We start from the raw sequence: 14,412 nt of genomic DNA on the forward strand, positions 1-14,412 counted from the left end.
TGATCCTGCCGGCCCTGACTGCTTTGAGTCGAGGAACACTGATAGCTGTAGGACCAGCCTCTCCGTGCTTTCTGTGCCTTAAACACAATTAGAACAATCTAAGGGTATTTCAGCCATTCAGAAAGAATAATAACACTATCATAGACTTTCCTGAGCATTGTCATTATTTTGCAACTGTCTTGACAAAATAAGGTTATTTTTATAGCATTGTCGCTGTTTCCTTTTGGCTTGACATGGAAATGTCATAACTGTAGACTGGATTAACATTCTTTTACTTGGATTTCTTTGTTCAGTGTCACAACATTCATTCAGTTCAGTAAACTTAACTTTAGTGACATACCACAAAATGTATGTGTGTCAGTAAATTAATAGTTTTAAAACTCTCTCTCTCTCTAATATACATATAGTGGAGATTTGACCTGATTCAGTGGCTGAATCTCCGAATCCAAGTCAAATCAGGAGACCCTTTAATCTCTCTGAATCGAATTGGAACTCTCCAGATCGATTTGGAGAGATTCAGAAAGCTTCGATGACTCGGACACAGACACAGCTTTAAATGTTTTTTCTACATACCTCAAGGTACCAGGTGGCTCATGAACCCTGTGATGGTGTGGTGGATGGAGCATCCCACAGGAGCTCAGGGGGATCCCCAGTGTGCTTAGCAGCAGGCCCAAAAATAGACCAGAAACACTTTTGGTCCACTTCTGCGCTCTTCTGGGACACTCCATCCACCCCACCATCTCAGTGTTCACGAGCTATGCCTGGTACCTCGAGGTATGTAGAAAGAACATTTAAAGCTGTGTTTATGACCGAATCACTGATTCTCTCTGTAACAGTGGGGTCCTGCAGGAGGGCCGTGAGCTCCTTAAGGCCCCCTCTCCATGTCAAGTTGGCCCAAGGGCACCCTCTATTTCTCACCCACCACGACTTTGATGGTCTAAATTGGTTGGGAGGCTGCCTCATGTCTTCTTGGACATGGTCTGATGTACGCTCTAGTCCTGTAGACTCCTGGACCCCTCGTGGGTCTTGTCCTGCCAATGGGTGCTTCGGAGCACCCTAGCCTTATGGGCTATGCATGGCTCCAACCTCCCCTGATATCACACCCCAAGCCTCGCAGATGGGATAGACGTTGGTCTGTTTCTATAGATACACCGCCCGTCTCTCGGGCCTCCTCTGTACGCTCGCCCACTCTCTGGGGCCTCCTGTGCACACTATGGGCCTCCTCAATCAAACCGCCCACTTCTAGGGCTCTCTGCAGCCGCACTGGGCCTTCTCAGTCTAACCGCCCTCTCTCGGGGCGCTCCTCTAATGCTGCCCCTCTCCCGGGGCTCTCGGCGCCCACTCTGGGCCATCTCTGTAACGTCGCCCCTCTCCTGGGGCTCTCTGTACCAGCCTGCGCTGGGGCTTCTCAATAGTGCCCCACCTGGGGCTTGCTACGCCTGCACTGGGGCTTCTCAAAATGCCCCCTCTCTGGGGCTGGGGTCCAAGCACCCCATAAGCTGCGCTCTCCTGGGCGCCGGGGTCCTCACACTCCACTATGAGGCCCCTTTAAGAATACTGCGCCCTCACTGGCGCCGGGGTCCCCATGCTGCTGTGGGTTCCCCGCTGAGAACGCTGTGCCTGCTCTGGCGCTGGGGCCCCCACACCACTGTGGGTCCCTATGAGGCCTCCTTCAACCCCTTATAGCCTCACCCAAACCACTGGTGTAATAACAAAACAGAACACAAGCCCCTAGGCTACAACATAACTATAAGCTGCCTAGCTGTAACCACATTGCTCCGGCATCTTAGAGCTGCCTTCTGTTATCTGGCTTAGGCAGTACCTGCGGTTCCCACTGCTTCTCGTATCATGGCTGAGGGAGCTCCTGCCTCTCTGGCTGCTGGCCGGGACCTGCCAGCCTGGCCTCAGCCTCTAGGCTTTATTGGAGCCAGGCCCTGCCTCCTATAGGCAGCTGACTGCTGGCAGGGGGGGGGCCTTTTGTCCCCCCCAGTGGCCATTTGCTCCCTCCAGTTGCCCTGGCAACCCACAGGTGGACTCCTATTCCCTGCTAGGGCTCTTTTCCCCAGCAGTTTCCCCTCTCTAGGAGCAGGGCACCTCAGTGCTCTGTGACACTCTGAATCAGCATCGAATATTCAGATTCGGATTCAGCCAGATCAAATTGTGACAGTGATCTGAATCAACAAACTGAATTACTGTTCCCGATTTGTGCTGAATCTGAATCAAATAAGGCCCGTTTCGTACATCCCTAAGTATCCAGATCCATCAGGTAGATTATTTCTCTATCTCTCTCTCATATATTACTGAATGTCACAGTGTGTATATATATACGGACTGTTGAGAGAGTGAGAGAGAGAAATAATCTGCCTGATGGATCTGGATACTGACTCATACACATTCTCCATGTAAGGGTTGTATCACACATGTAAGAAATATTCAAACATTAAGTACTGGAAAGATTTGGACCATAAGTCTGAAGAGTTTCATTTCTAAAAGATAAACAAACCAAACCAAAACAAAACAAAAACACTTCAATGGGTGCATGTATACAAGAGGCTACTGTTCAGTCATTGCTGTGCATTTATTTAGGGCTTATATTGGCAAGCGCTAAATAAATGTGCAGTAACCGGAATTACTGTCCAGTAGTGCTGGTAGACATCTTTTAAGTGACACTACTACACAGTAGCCTAATAATACTGCGTAGCAGCGTATTAGCACTGTCCATGCTGTGACACACTACTATGCAGTATTATTCAGCTACTGCACATTCAGTATCTTGTGTAGATGTGCCCTGTGGAGGGTAGAACTTGATAAATTATCTAAACTATTCAACAGGAAATTTTTGAGGGTTTAAAAAGAAAGATACATTGATTAATAATGATTTTATTAACATTCTTTCAAGGCAATGTTTAGTGAACAAACCTTTTATAGTCCCATTGTACAATTATATCTGTAATGTATTGCAGATTAAATTGAACAAGTATATTTGGAACAGTACAGAAATAAAATTTTTCTTGCATGAATGATGATGCCTCCAGGGTGGCCCAAGAAAAGCATATTTTTCAGGCCTTACATACTTACTTCTAAGTCCCTATAGTCCATGTACTGTTGTACCACTGATACTTATAGAGGTTTCCTTAAATGGTGTAGCTTGACCCTGAGTTACTATAAACATGGAACTTGGAACAGCTGTGAAAGAAGATAAAATATAATTTCTTTTTTTCTAAGGACAGTAAAGCATCAGACAGAGTATTTATTCAGTTCAAATCTGGAAGGAGAAAACACACATGAATTATATATTATTCAATTAGGAATGCATGTTGTTGAAGACCATACAGAAAGACTTCTGAATTTTTTTAAATGAATGAATAGTTTCTCTCCTACTTTTCAGCAACCAACAGAATATTCTTGCGTTCAAACCAGTGGGTGGTCTGCTTTCAGGGTTCTTTTTATATAAATTAAATTTGGGCATTAATGTTGTAATTGCATTTGAAATAAAATCAGTTCTTATGCAGGAAGAAAACGTTGAATTTGCTGTATAACTTCTTGGCAAAATAACTTTATTGGAATAAGAATGTATGACAGTTCTGTATGTGGATGATAAAGCATCTGTTTTACTGAACCTCTATTAAGAATGTAATATAATTAGAAAATTCCAGTTAGAGTTGCAAAATGTCTTTTTATGAGATTTAGTCCATTCTGTATTAGGACATACAGAAGCCTGTTTTCATGAGAGTGGAACAATTATTTTCCAATTAACTTATATGTTCTGAATAACATAGTAATTATTTTAGGAAATGATGCTCTAGATTAATAACATTTTTGGTAACAAGATGTATAAGCCTTGAACTGTATCAGAGGTTAGTAAGTAGGAAGGCTTATAGCAGCTCCCAATAACATGATAGTAAGTATATTCATATTTTTATTATAATGTAATCCAGTAGCATTACAGTTCCATTTTACTGAAATTGATCAAACTGGGTTTCCATCTAGCTGCAATTTTGATTTCATAAATATTAAGTGAGTGTTTGTTTATTTGATTCTGTACTGTTAGGCCCCTGCCACATGTTTTGCTTAAGACCTGATTAACCAGTTAATCATATCTTATGTTGTTAGCCAGCCACATACAAATGCAATTAATGGTGTGATAAAACAAGGAATAAGCCACAAAATCATTATACAAAAAATGTGTAATAACTTTGTGGCTGGTTCCTATCATGCCATTAATTGAGTGTGTGGCCAGGCTGGGAGCCATCAGCTGATGGGGTTCCCAACCACGGGGGTACATCGTGTGTTCCCATGACTGGGAGCTTTGATTGGCTGGGAGCTCCCACCCTTAGGATCACATGGTGACCCGCACAGCTGGGAACTCTATCAGCTGACAGGGTTCTTAGCCACAAGAGCTTGCAGGGTGCAGGGGGAGCCTGGGATTATGATCCTGGTCTCCCCCTGCACCAGCAGTAAGGCATGCTGGGATCTGATGCTGGATCCCAGTCATGCCTCCTGCCATGCACATGTAGCAAAGTGGGAAATGCAGTTGTGGGGCTCCCACATCAGATCCCACTGCACCTTTACTTGCCAGGGGCCTTTTTCTTTAAAATTTGATTTTAGTACTATCAGTTAAATTTTGCCAGTGGGATTCAGACTTTTAAAAGAGAACAGGAAAAAAATAGAAGAAACTAGTATGCTACATTATTATTATTATTATTATTATTATTATTATTATTATTATTTTTAATGGTAGGGTTAATAGATCAGCTCCATAGCTGTTGTAAATCAGGATAGTTCTATTGAAGGTGAAAAAGTCATCCCACTTTTTACCAGCAGAATATTAGTGTGTATAAATTAACTACTTGATGTATATAATTTTTCCATTATAGAAGGCTGGGCAAGGTGGCAACCTTCTAGACTAATTCAGAGAAGCTTTGGTAGGCTACATCCTACTTCGTTAGCGTATGACAAAATAAACTGTTGGATATGAAAGTTCATACTTCTTGAAATAAGTTAGTCTATAAGGGCAGACTCCAGGGGTGGGGCACTTTAATTAGATCAGCTTCAAAAGCTGTTCTAATTGAAATGTCCTCAGTGGGGGCACTTTAACTAAAGCTCATCAAACAAACTTTAGTTAAAGTGCCCTTGCCGCCATTTTGAAGCACGGGGACGCTGATGCATGAGATGTGGAAGTTGCTGGAGCAGGCTAATTAGCAGACTTGATTAATCAAGTCTGCTCCAATACGCTGTAATTACAGCACATTGGAGCAGCCTCCCTGCACATCTACAGGCATCCTATGGTGCCAGCCTGCCTTGCCATTCTGCCTAACTTTAGACTAACATGGGTAACTACCTCTCTTTTTTCATCACAGGTTTTTTTATAATCTGTGTCACTATTGCCATGAAAGTAGCCTTCAGAGAGTTAGACTGAAGAGTTGTTAGTCTATACGCCCCTTTTTTGGTTATTACCATGCTCCAGCAGACACAGTTAATCAAGTCTGCTCTAATGTGCTGTAATTACAACACATTGGAGCAGCCTCCCTGTACATTTATAGGAGCCCAGAAATTTTAGTTTGCAAAAATAAATACAATATACACTATAAGACAGTTTTAAAAATGTTCACTATATGGAGTTTTAAAGATGTAAGTTTGTATTGTTATATTAAGGTTAACTTTTTTTAAGGTATATGTTGGAAAAAGGCTAAGTGATGTGGGTTTACCTTGAAGAGCATTAGTTACAGTAATTAATATTTTTTTAGAAAATAGTTCTTTGAAGCTGAACTTGGGGATCACCGTACCATTTTGCTGCTGATGGCAGTGTCATTATGAGATTTTTGTTCAACACCAATACCGTATATTCTGGTTCAACACCAACTGAACACTTAAGGTGCACTTCCGAGTGCTAAGGAATTCTTGGCAGGAGTTATTATCCATTGTATGGGTTCTGGAAACGCCTACTGTATTTCAGTCTAGCCCTGTTCATCTTAACCAATATTTCCATATCAGGTTATCTGTGCTAGCACTATATAATCTTTAAAATGCCCAGATTACTTCTGTAAGTGCCTGTATTTTTCAAAATAAAATTCAGGGCATGCCTAGAGTTGTACCACTGAACATGCTCAGAACTTCTACCTTCTTTGCAGAGGGGGAGGGTTTTAGCAATTCTTTCATGCATAAGCACAGTTAGGATCCTCAAACAGCAAATGAGATGAACAGTCTTCGGAATATCATGGCTGCCACTTATAATCTGGCAACTTGGGGAAGCTGCTCAGAAGACAACTGAAATGTCATTCTCTTGCTCACACCTTGACCTTTGGGCTTCTTTCTTCTTTTGTGGTTACACACCTGGAAAACCAAGCTGTGTGGAAGGGCCCAATTGAATTAGGAAAAACAGATGCACCTGGCCTATGAAATGTAAAATTAAGGGTCTGACTTCAATCATTAGAAAATAAGTAATATAATATGATATAATATATCCATAACTTTAAATCATGTGGTCTTAGAAAATACAGGGAATTGCAAATAGTGAGAAAAGTGGGGTCAAGCCATAAATATGGCTTTTGCTTTTATTGGCTTACACTAGGCTTTAGTATCACATCCCCTTCTTTTTTTGTGAATGGACATGCTACAATCACTTGTTTAATCACCACTGAATATTTGTGTTCAAAAGTAGTGTCTGCTCATCTTTTTCAAGATAAAATATGGGATGTTTTTCTTCAGGCTATCATCTATACCAGTGTCTTTCAGCCTGTGGTCTGCAGACCCCTGCAGATCTGCAGACTGTGTCTAAGGGGTCTGCAAAAGATTACTATGATTAATCAAAAGTATGTGAATACATACACTTACAATTAAAAGGTGTCCGCACCTCCATTTGAAATATTTTAGGCATCCGCAAATGAACAAAGGTTGAAAACCACTGATCTATACTATACAACATTTGCTTTGTATACAAACTCTGTAGTGCCAATTAGGGAGAATTTTATTGTGTCCAACACTTCTAATTTTTATCAGACTTTATTGTAGTCTGCTGTTATTTTGTTATATGCTTAAAGCAGGCTCCAATAATGCCATGGGTGGGAGAGCCTTCCCCATGGTAGGGAATATTTTTAATTATCCCAGCATATAAATGAAAAATAATTCCAGAAAGCAAATGTGAAATCAATTAAAAAATATATGATCTGTATAAAAAAATCCATAATCTTAAACTTTGTTAAATAATTACATGAACAGTATAATTCTTTCATATTCATCCAAAGCTTTATCTATGTTTTCTGATGGCCACCAGAGACCAGTTTCATTCATCTAAATTCATGTTCTATTATGCGCTACAACTTCTGTAGTTTTCTTTGTCTTCTTTTGTGTGATAAGATGAGCCTTGGAACTATTTCTCCATTTCTGGCTGTGGCTGCTACTAGTTTACACTTTTTTCTGTAGGTATTTTCTGTGAAATACCAGCTTTGTCAGTTTTTTTCTGATGATGTCATACATTGGATATAGTCTTATCAATTAAATCCAAGAAAAAATGTAGTCTTAATTAGTACAGTAGGTCACATGTATTATAAATCTATTCCTTTCTATTTTTGTATGTACTCCTATACCACATACACCTTTTTGCTAAAAATTAGCCTTCTAAAATGTGGGTACATACCTTAAATTGGGAAGCTGATTTTCTGCCCAGACCCTGGGGATACTGAAAGGTGGCTGCTGCTTCATTTTCTTCTCTTCCTTCCAGGAGCTGCCTGGAGAGAGGTGCAGAGTCTTCAGGGGCAGATCAAGGAATTGTGCACTGGTGCATTCACACACAGCTTTGATTCCTGTTCCACCCAAAGTTTAAAACCAACTGTCTAGAAACATTAGTGGCATTTCTATTCAGGCAGTGCTGAGGGAGCCAAATGACTTAATGGCTTGTTATAATATACCTAATTCCTGCTAATTGCTCTTCACTCCATAAGTGTTAATTGCCCTTTCCCTTTTTAATTATCTTGATGTTCTGAGAATCAAGCTATTTTGTCAAGCCAGTTTTGCTTTCTGTTAGGTACTCCTTCTCTCTTCTATTTCACCATCCTGCAGACTCTTTTACTGCTTTTCAAAATCCTAGATCTGCACATGGAGTCCCGTTTTCAGCAGCAGCTAGTTTCAGCTTTTTGCTTGCGCAATCAAAAGCTGTAAAACTGTTAAAACTGTAGCTTTTGCCTGAGCAGGAAAGGGAGAAGAGGAGGCTGAAGATTGGGCTCTGTACCTGCTCTGTGCAGCTATAACTCTGAAAAAACCTGGGGTTTTTTTCCACTCTACCTTCCCCAAAACAAAATCTACCAAGGTGTGACCATGTGATGCATGAAAAATATGGTAATTACCAAAGATAATATTGCCTTAACAAGAATCTGAAGTCGTAACATGCATCTAATCATTACATATGTAATATTGGCAGATTTAGTTAACTACTGGATTGAAAGTGATGTGATTACTCACTCCAACTGCTGACTCATAAGCAGTGGTTCACACTCATGCAAACTTTATGAATTCATAACAAGGGGCCAAATGTTCTTGATCCATGAAGCACTGGAGACTGAAAGTTCATGGATTACTAGGGGAAAAAAGGACCTTATGACAGGCCATCAATGTTTTCTCAATGCACTTTCATCTAAGATTCCCATGTCTCTTATTCTTGTTCCTGTTTTTTAACTTAGTTCTCCATGATGTATACAATACTTTATAGTTTGGTATTAAATCTGTTTGAAACATGGTGTCACCCCATCCCCCTCTGTCTATACTGCTTCTAACAAGTTATTGAAATGTACTGGATAAGTACCTTGTAAATTCAACAGATCAACTATAGTAAATTAGTAGGACTGGTGGTCTCAGTCCGCTGGCTTTGCGGAATACAGAAACTTAGATTCAGCTTTAGGATATTGTTTGTGAGTCTTTTGCACCTAGTTTTATTCACAAGTGAAAATAAGAAACTTGCGAGTTATATTTTAGTAACATACTATGCAAATTTTAAATTAGCAGAGGTTGGGGTTAATTGCTAGGCTATGAAAGGGCTTTGGACCCAGATTGTTAATCACATAGTACAGAGAATTGAGCTAGACTAGGTTTTTACAAATTTTGTGTTACGATGTGATGATGCAGTAATCTGAATTTAGTCGGTAAAGAACACACACTCCAGAATGTTATGTAAGTGTCAAATTAAAATGATTTGAGAGCCAATTAATGACTTCTCTGGGGCAGCATTTATAATATGTTATCCATGTTATTTAAACCCAAACTTTCAGCAAAGGTGGAAAAAGCTAATTCAAGATGTCTTGTAGGCTTCTTAAGACAAACTTGTCAACTAGTTTTAACCATCTTACTATATACCCATTGTCAGGAACCATGTCTAGTATTTTTGGAGAATTTGTTTCTATTGGATATTAAATCTAGATATGCTTGATCTAGATTAAATATATGCAAGCATGTCATACTGTTTGAAACAGTGTAAGCCACCTGGAGACTGCTGTGTGGAGAGGGTTTTTTAATTTATTTCGTATTTAGTAGATTAACATACCATTCTTATTTCCAAAGAATTTGAATTTTTTTTTGTTTCTTTTTTTATTGTAGTGCACCAATGCCGTATCTTATTGGAGTTCACTTAAGCTTAATAGAGGTTAGTAATTTTCAACCTATCCTTTACATGTAGTATATGTTTAAAACGGTAAATATTTAATTTCTGTCCTTGGCATAATAATTGGTTAGTTCATTTGATAGAATTATATGTATTATAGAGAATAATTTGACTGAAGTTGCCTAAGAATCCTAATGTAACATTATATCATAATGGAATGATTAACTTCAAACATTCAGAAGCACTGTGAAGGTAACATTTTTGGAAGAAAGGTAGGTTTTGAAATATGATTCAGATTTTTCAGCATGATTTTGTTTATATTTAATCATTTTGTATGCATTCCCTTGTACATTGTATTTAAAATATTTGGATCCCAACATAATATATGGGTGTAACTGCTTCACTGATCTTCAGTGCAAAATCAACTTAATTTCATCACAGCAGTTTGAGAAGGAAGCACTGACTCTGTATATGGTTGTCATTCCATATACTATTACATAATCTAATCTTAAAAATGTAACCTTACTTGGTTCAATAAGGTTGTCGGTGGTAATAATGTGTTGAAATAGTTGAGCCACAACTCTAATTTTTCCTGATAATGATAGTAAATAAGATTCTTTTGGGATAAGTCTGTGCTGATAATTAGGATTCCCCTGAGAGTCATCTTCAACCAAGCCAAGACATAGGAGCCATCCTTCCCCTCTCTGTATCTAATCTTAGGGCCCGCACAAATAGCTTGTGCTTACCTTTCTTCAGTCTGTGAACTACTTGTTGTTCCTTCTGTATTTGGCCATTATTATGGGTGGCAGTAGAATTCATAAGGGCTGGAAACCAAGAAGAACCTGTGGGGTTACTGCTGGTTATGCTTATGGTTTACAGCAGCCATGTGAGTCCCAAGTATGCTGCTGGGGAAGGTAGGTGAGGAGGCAGCCTTGACGTCAGGCCCTAAGAGCCCCTTTGGATATTCAGGTAAAGGTGTCATAGGATCTGATGCATGATCACAAAGTCATGCCTCCTGCCATGCCATATGTGCATAGCAGGGGGTGTGATTGTGGGATTGAGCATCAAGATCCTGTTGTGCCTTATTGCTGGTGCTGGGGGAGCCCAGGATTGCGATTCTGGGCACCTGCTGCTGTGAGCCCCACAGTTGATGAGGCTTGCACATGGAACCCTGGCGCTGCTGTGATCCCTCTCAGTTGACGAGGTTCACAGTGGGGCCAATATGTGGACCATTGCCCCCACGGCGAGCCTTGTCATCTGACAGTGGGTGGTGCACTCTGTGACTGGGAGCTCCGTCACCTGATGGGCCTCCCAGCCACAGGGGAGCACCTGGCCACATGTTCAACAAATAGCATGATAAGAATGAGCCACAAAGTTATTAATGCTCATTTTTTGTCAGATAACATAGTTGCTTATTGCTTGTTTTATCACACCATTGATTAATTGAATGTGTAGCTGGATCACAGTGTACGGTGTGATTAGCCAGTTATTAACTGGTTAATCACGCCTTAAGTGTAACCTGTGGAGGTGACCTAACACTCATCAGTTCTCAGCATGGGGTGGGTCTGACTCCAGGGATCATACTTAGGGCTTTTCACTATAGATGTTTGGTAGACATGTACTCGTGAGAACTCAAAAAGTGAACCCTACATGGAAGTTTTAGTCTTGGAGTCTTAGTAATACCCAAGGACCTGTGTGTTAGGATTCTTTATTCAAAAGAAGGATTGAATATCATTATTCATCTTACTCTAATATAATGTTTGTACCAGAATAATCTCATGTTATTAGGATGCCTTTAAGAATAAAGCAGTTTTCTTTTATGCAAAAATAAGTACCTTTTTTTAGAATTTTAGAAGCATGACGGGTTTGTAGATATCCTGGAGAAATCTGTAACACACTAGAGACAGAAGCTCACTTAAGTATAATTTTGTAATCATTTGGGTCAGGTACAAACATTACACTTATACCGGTATAAGTGATCAGAATCTGATTTATACCTGTAACAGAACAGAAGTTTGGCGCATGCAGACTGGTTTAAAAATGGCAGAACCTGGTCTAAATGGCATGTGTGTGCATGCGTGCATATGTGTCCTCCCTCTCCCATCAAAGGGTGAATGTATGGTTTGTTCACTACCAACCTAAATTGCTGCTTACACAAAACAGTGTGACTTGGATTCCACCTTGGGCTTTTTGAATGTCTGTACCTAGCCTTGAAGACATCACTGGCCCTGTGCGAGTAATCTGGCTACTGATTTTCATAGAAGAAATAATGTCAATTTTCTGTTTAAGGACTTCATTAAGTTCTTTTCTATACAAGAGTAAATTCACATTAGCTAAATCAAGGAAGGGATTTTTCCCCCATGTTCAGCCTACCAAGTGAAGATACCTTACTGTCTCTGCAAATGACAGAGGTTCCCAGGTAAAATGGTACACTCAGATATGCTATTGTGTTGATATTAGGGCTCCTGAAACCTGAGAATATTTCTTTTCTCTTAACCCTCAAGACAATAAAAAATCTTCAAAGATGTACTTCCTCTGAAAATGAGTTCCTTACGAAATCTGTATTATTTTCAGGGACCAATTTTGCATCTTTTCTCCAAAGAACCAGTGTCTGAATTTTTACCTCGTGATCTTTAATGAAAGAGTATTTCACCTTTACTTTCATAAAACAAGTAGACTTTCTGGATTTAACTTAGTTAAGAACATTAGTTGATGTTCCTTTTAATTCTAGCATGATTACATGATAAGCTTCACCATCTGTTTTCCATAAATATAAGGTGCTAGACTATTATTATAATTAATTTTACTCAGATTATATTTTGTTTGCATTTTTATTAATAATTTTTAAATGCTCATTGCTTTCTAATCTTAGATATTGGACTTCCTCAGGTTTCTCTCTTTTTCTGCATCATGTCAGGGAAATAGCATCACATGCTTAGTACATTTAGTAAAATGAGTGTGCAGCATGCACTATCAATTAATCTACAGTTAATGTGGCAATCCTCATCAAACCATGGACCACATAACAGCACTTTATACAAATTTGACAGTGACATTGCAGAGATACATTCCTTTTCCTCAAGAGCATTAGACTGGTTAACTAACCTTAAACTGGACTTATAATTGTTGCTCCAAGACAGCCATATGAAAGAAGATCAGTGCCACAGGTACTGAAGAATTTTAATGGTCTAATTTTTTCCAACAAGATCAGATATTCTAAGGGAGAAATGTTAGAAACAGCCATAAGTTCACTTTGTTTGCTCACTGTCACTTACAGATTCAAATAGTGTTCATCTCTAAAGCTACTGATTTCAGTTTAAAGAGAACAATATGAGTTTACTCTGAAATGTATCTTGCACCAAACCTGTTTGACTAATCCTTTTACAATAAGATTTTTTTTTAGTCCATTTGCTCCCTTTTTGCTGATCTTGTTATGCCAGGCCCTTCTCAACCATAGTTCAACTGTTATGCAGCACCTTTCTTTGTTTCAGTGATGACTGAATTGTGGATGCAGCTGTCTCACCAATCGTCATGCTCTTTGGCTGGCAGACAGTGTTATTCTGACATGTTGATGTAAAAGACATCAAATTATTATAGCATTATGGTCACCCAAATCATTTGTTAGCCTTCTCCCATAGAGCTTATTAGTCAAATCTTTAGATTTTGTTAGAGTGAACTCAGTATTTTTAATAGAATTATTTTTCTAAAAAGGTATTTTAATAATGTATTATAGATTACAGTATGTTCATTTTACCATTATAATTTCCCCAAAGGTAAATAGTAATTTCATATTTAAAAAAACAAACAATTATGTCACATAATGTACGTGTGACTATGGAAATTTAGAAACACAAAGATAGGCACTAGGCTGATATATTTTCCAGGAGTTGCTAAATTATAATGTTCTGTCTTCCATGTAAGTGGTCATAATTATACTGAAAGCATACATCATTTTAGTATTTTAGATTTCATAAAAAATTAAATTCTGTGAACTATTTTATTAGTGGTCAAAACAGAAAAGGTATTGAAGGATCAAATTTCATCTTCAGTTAGATTGGTGAGAAACTCCATTGCCAACAATGGAATTGCCTGGGTTTAAATTGAGAACATATATTGGCCTGAGAAATATCCGAATAAAATGATTAATTTTGATATTGATGTTCCTTAGAAAATGTGTGACTATTGCAGAGTGTTTATATTTATGCATCTTTGCTTTTCTCTGATGAGGAAGGTACTTTTTAAAACTTCCTAAAATGATATCCGTGATCTGAAACATGATGATGTTACCTTTAAATTATTTGTAAATGATTATAATTATAATTTTCATAGTTCTTTGCAACAGAAAAAATGTGTTATTTATGAAGTCATTGTATTTGAGTCCTCATACACAGTTGTATTTTTTTTCCTTAACAGAAAGTAAAAAATAGATCACTGGACGATGTGGTTTTGTTAAATGTTGACACAAACACTTTAGAAACCCCATTTAATGACCTGAACAACCTGCCTAGTGAAGTGGTAAGTCTAATGGGTATTGCATAGTATTTTTTTTTCTCTCCCCATTGCTTGAATTACTTATACCTATTTTTGTCTGCTTTTGCTAGCTGAAATAAAAGGAATAAGGGGAAAAAACACCAGCTGAAGACCCATATTTAAGATTTTTACCTTTTTGACAGTTGAGGAGATGTTGAATGGAACATCATATTCCTTATTGTAAAAGTAGGATCATAATTATAAAGCTAGCTGCATTCATTAGGCATAGCTGCTTTAAACGCAAGAGTCTCTTCATCTCATCTTAATCATTATATTACAAAGTAGGCATTCCT

The 14,412-nt window shown here is 38.7% G+C and overlaps 1 protein-coding gene across 1 annotated transcript in view; it reads left to right on the forward strand.

The window, feature by feature from the left end:
• DENND1B (DENN domain containing 1B) overlaps nucleotides 1-14,412 on the forward strand; it is a gene marked incomplete at its 5' end in the record, with an annotated part of 194,116 nt that overhangs the window by 104,984 nt on the left and 74,720 nt on the right. Inside the window, 2 exons of the mRNA XM_006036702.3 lie at nucleotides 9,586-9,631; nucleotides 14,003-14,104. Of these exons, the coding sequence (XP_006036764.1) occupies nucleotides 9,586-9,631; nucleotides 14,003-14,104 (148 nt within the window). The remainder of the gene's footprint in view (nucleotides 1-9,585; nucleotides 9,632-14,002; nucleotides 14,105-14,412) is intronic.

The sequence above is a fragment of the Alligator sinensis genome, unplaced genomic scaffold, assembly GCF_000455745.1.
Source record: "Alligator sinensis unplaced genomic scaffold, ASM45574v1 scaffold1621_1, whole genome shotgun sequence".
Taxonomy (NCBI): Eukaryota; Metazoa; Chordata; order Crocodylia; family Alligatoridae; genus Alligator; species Alligator sinensis.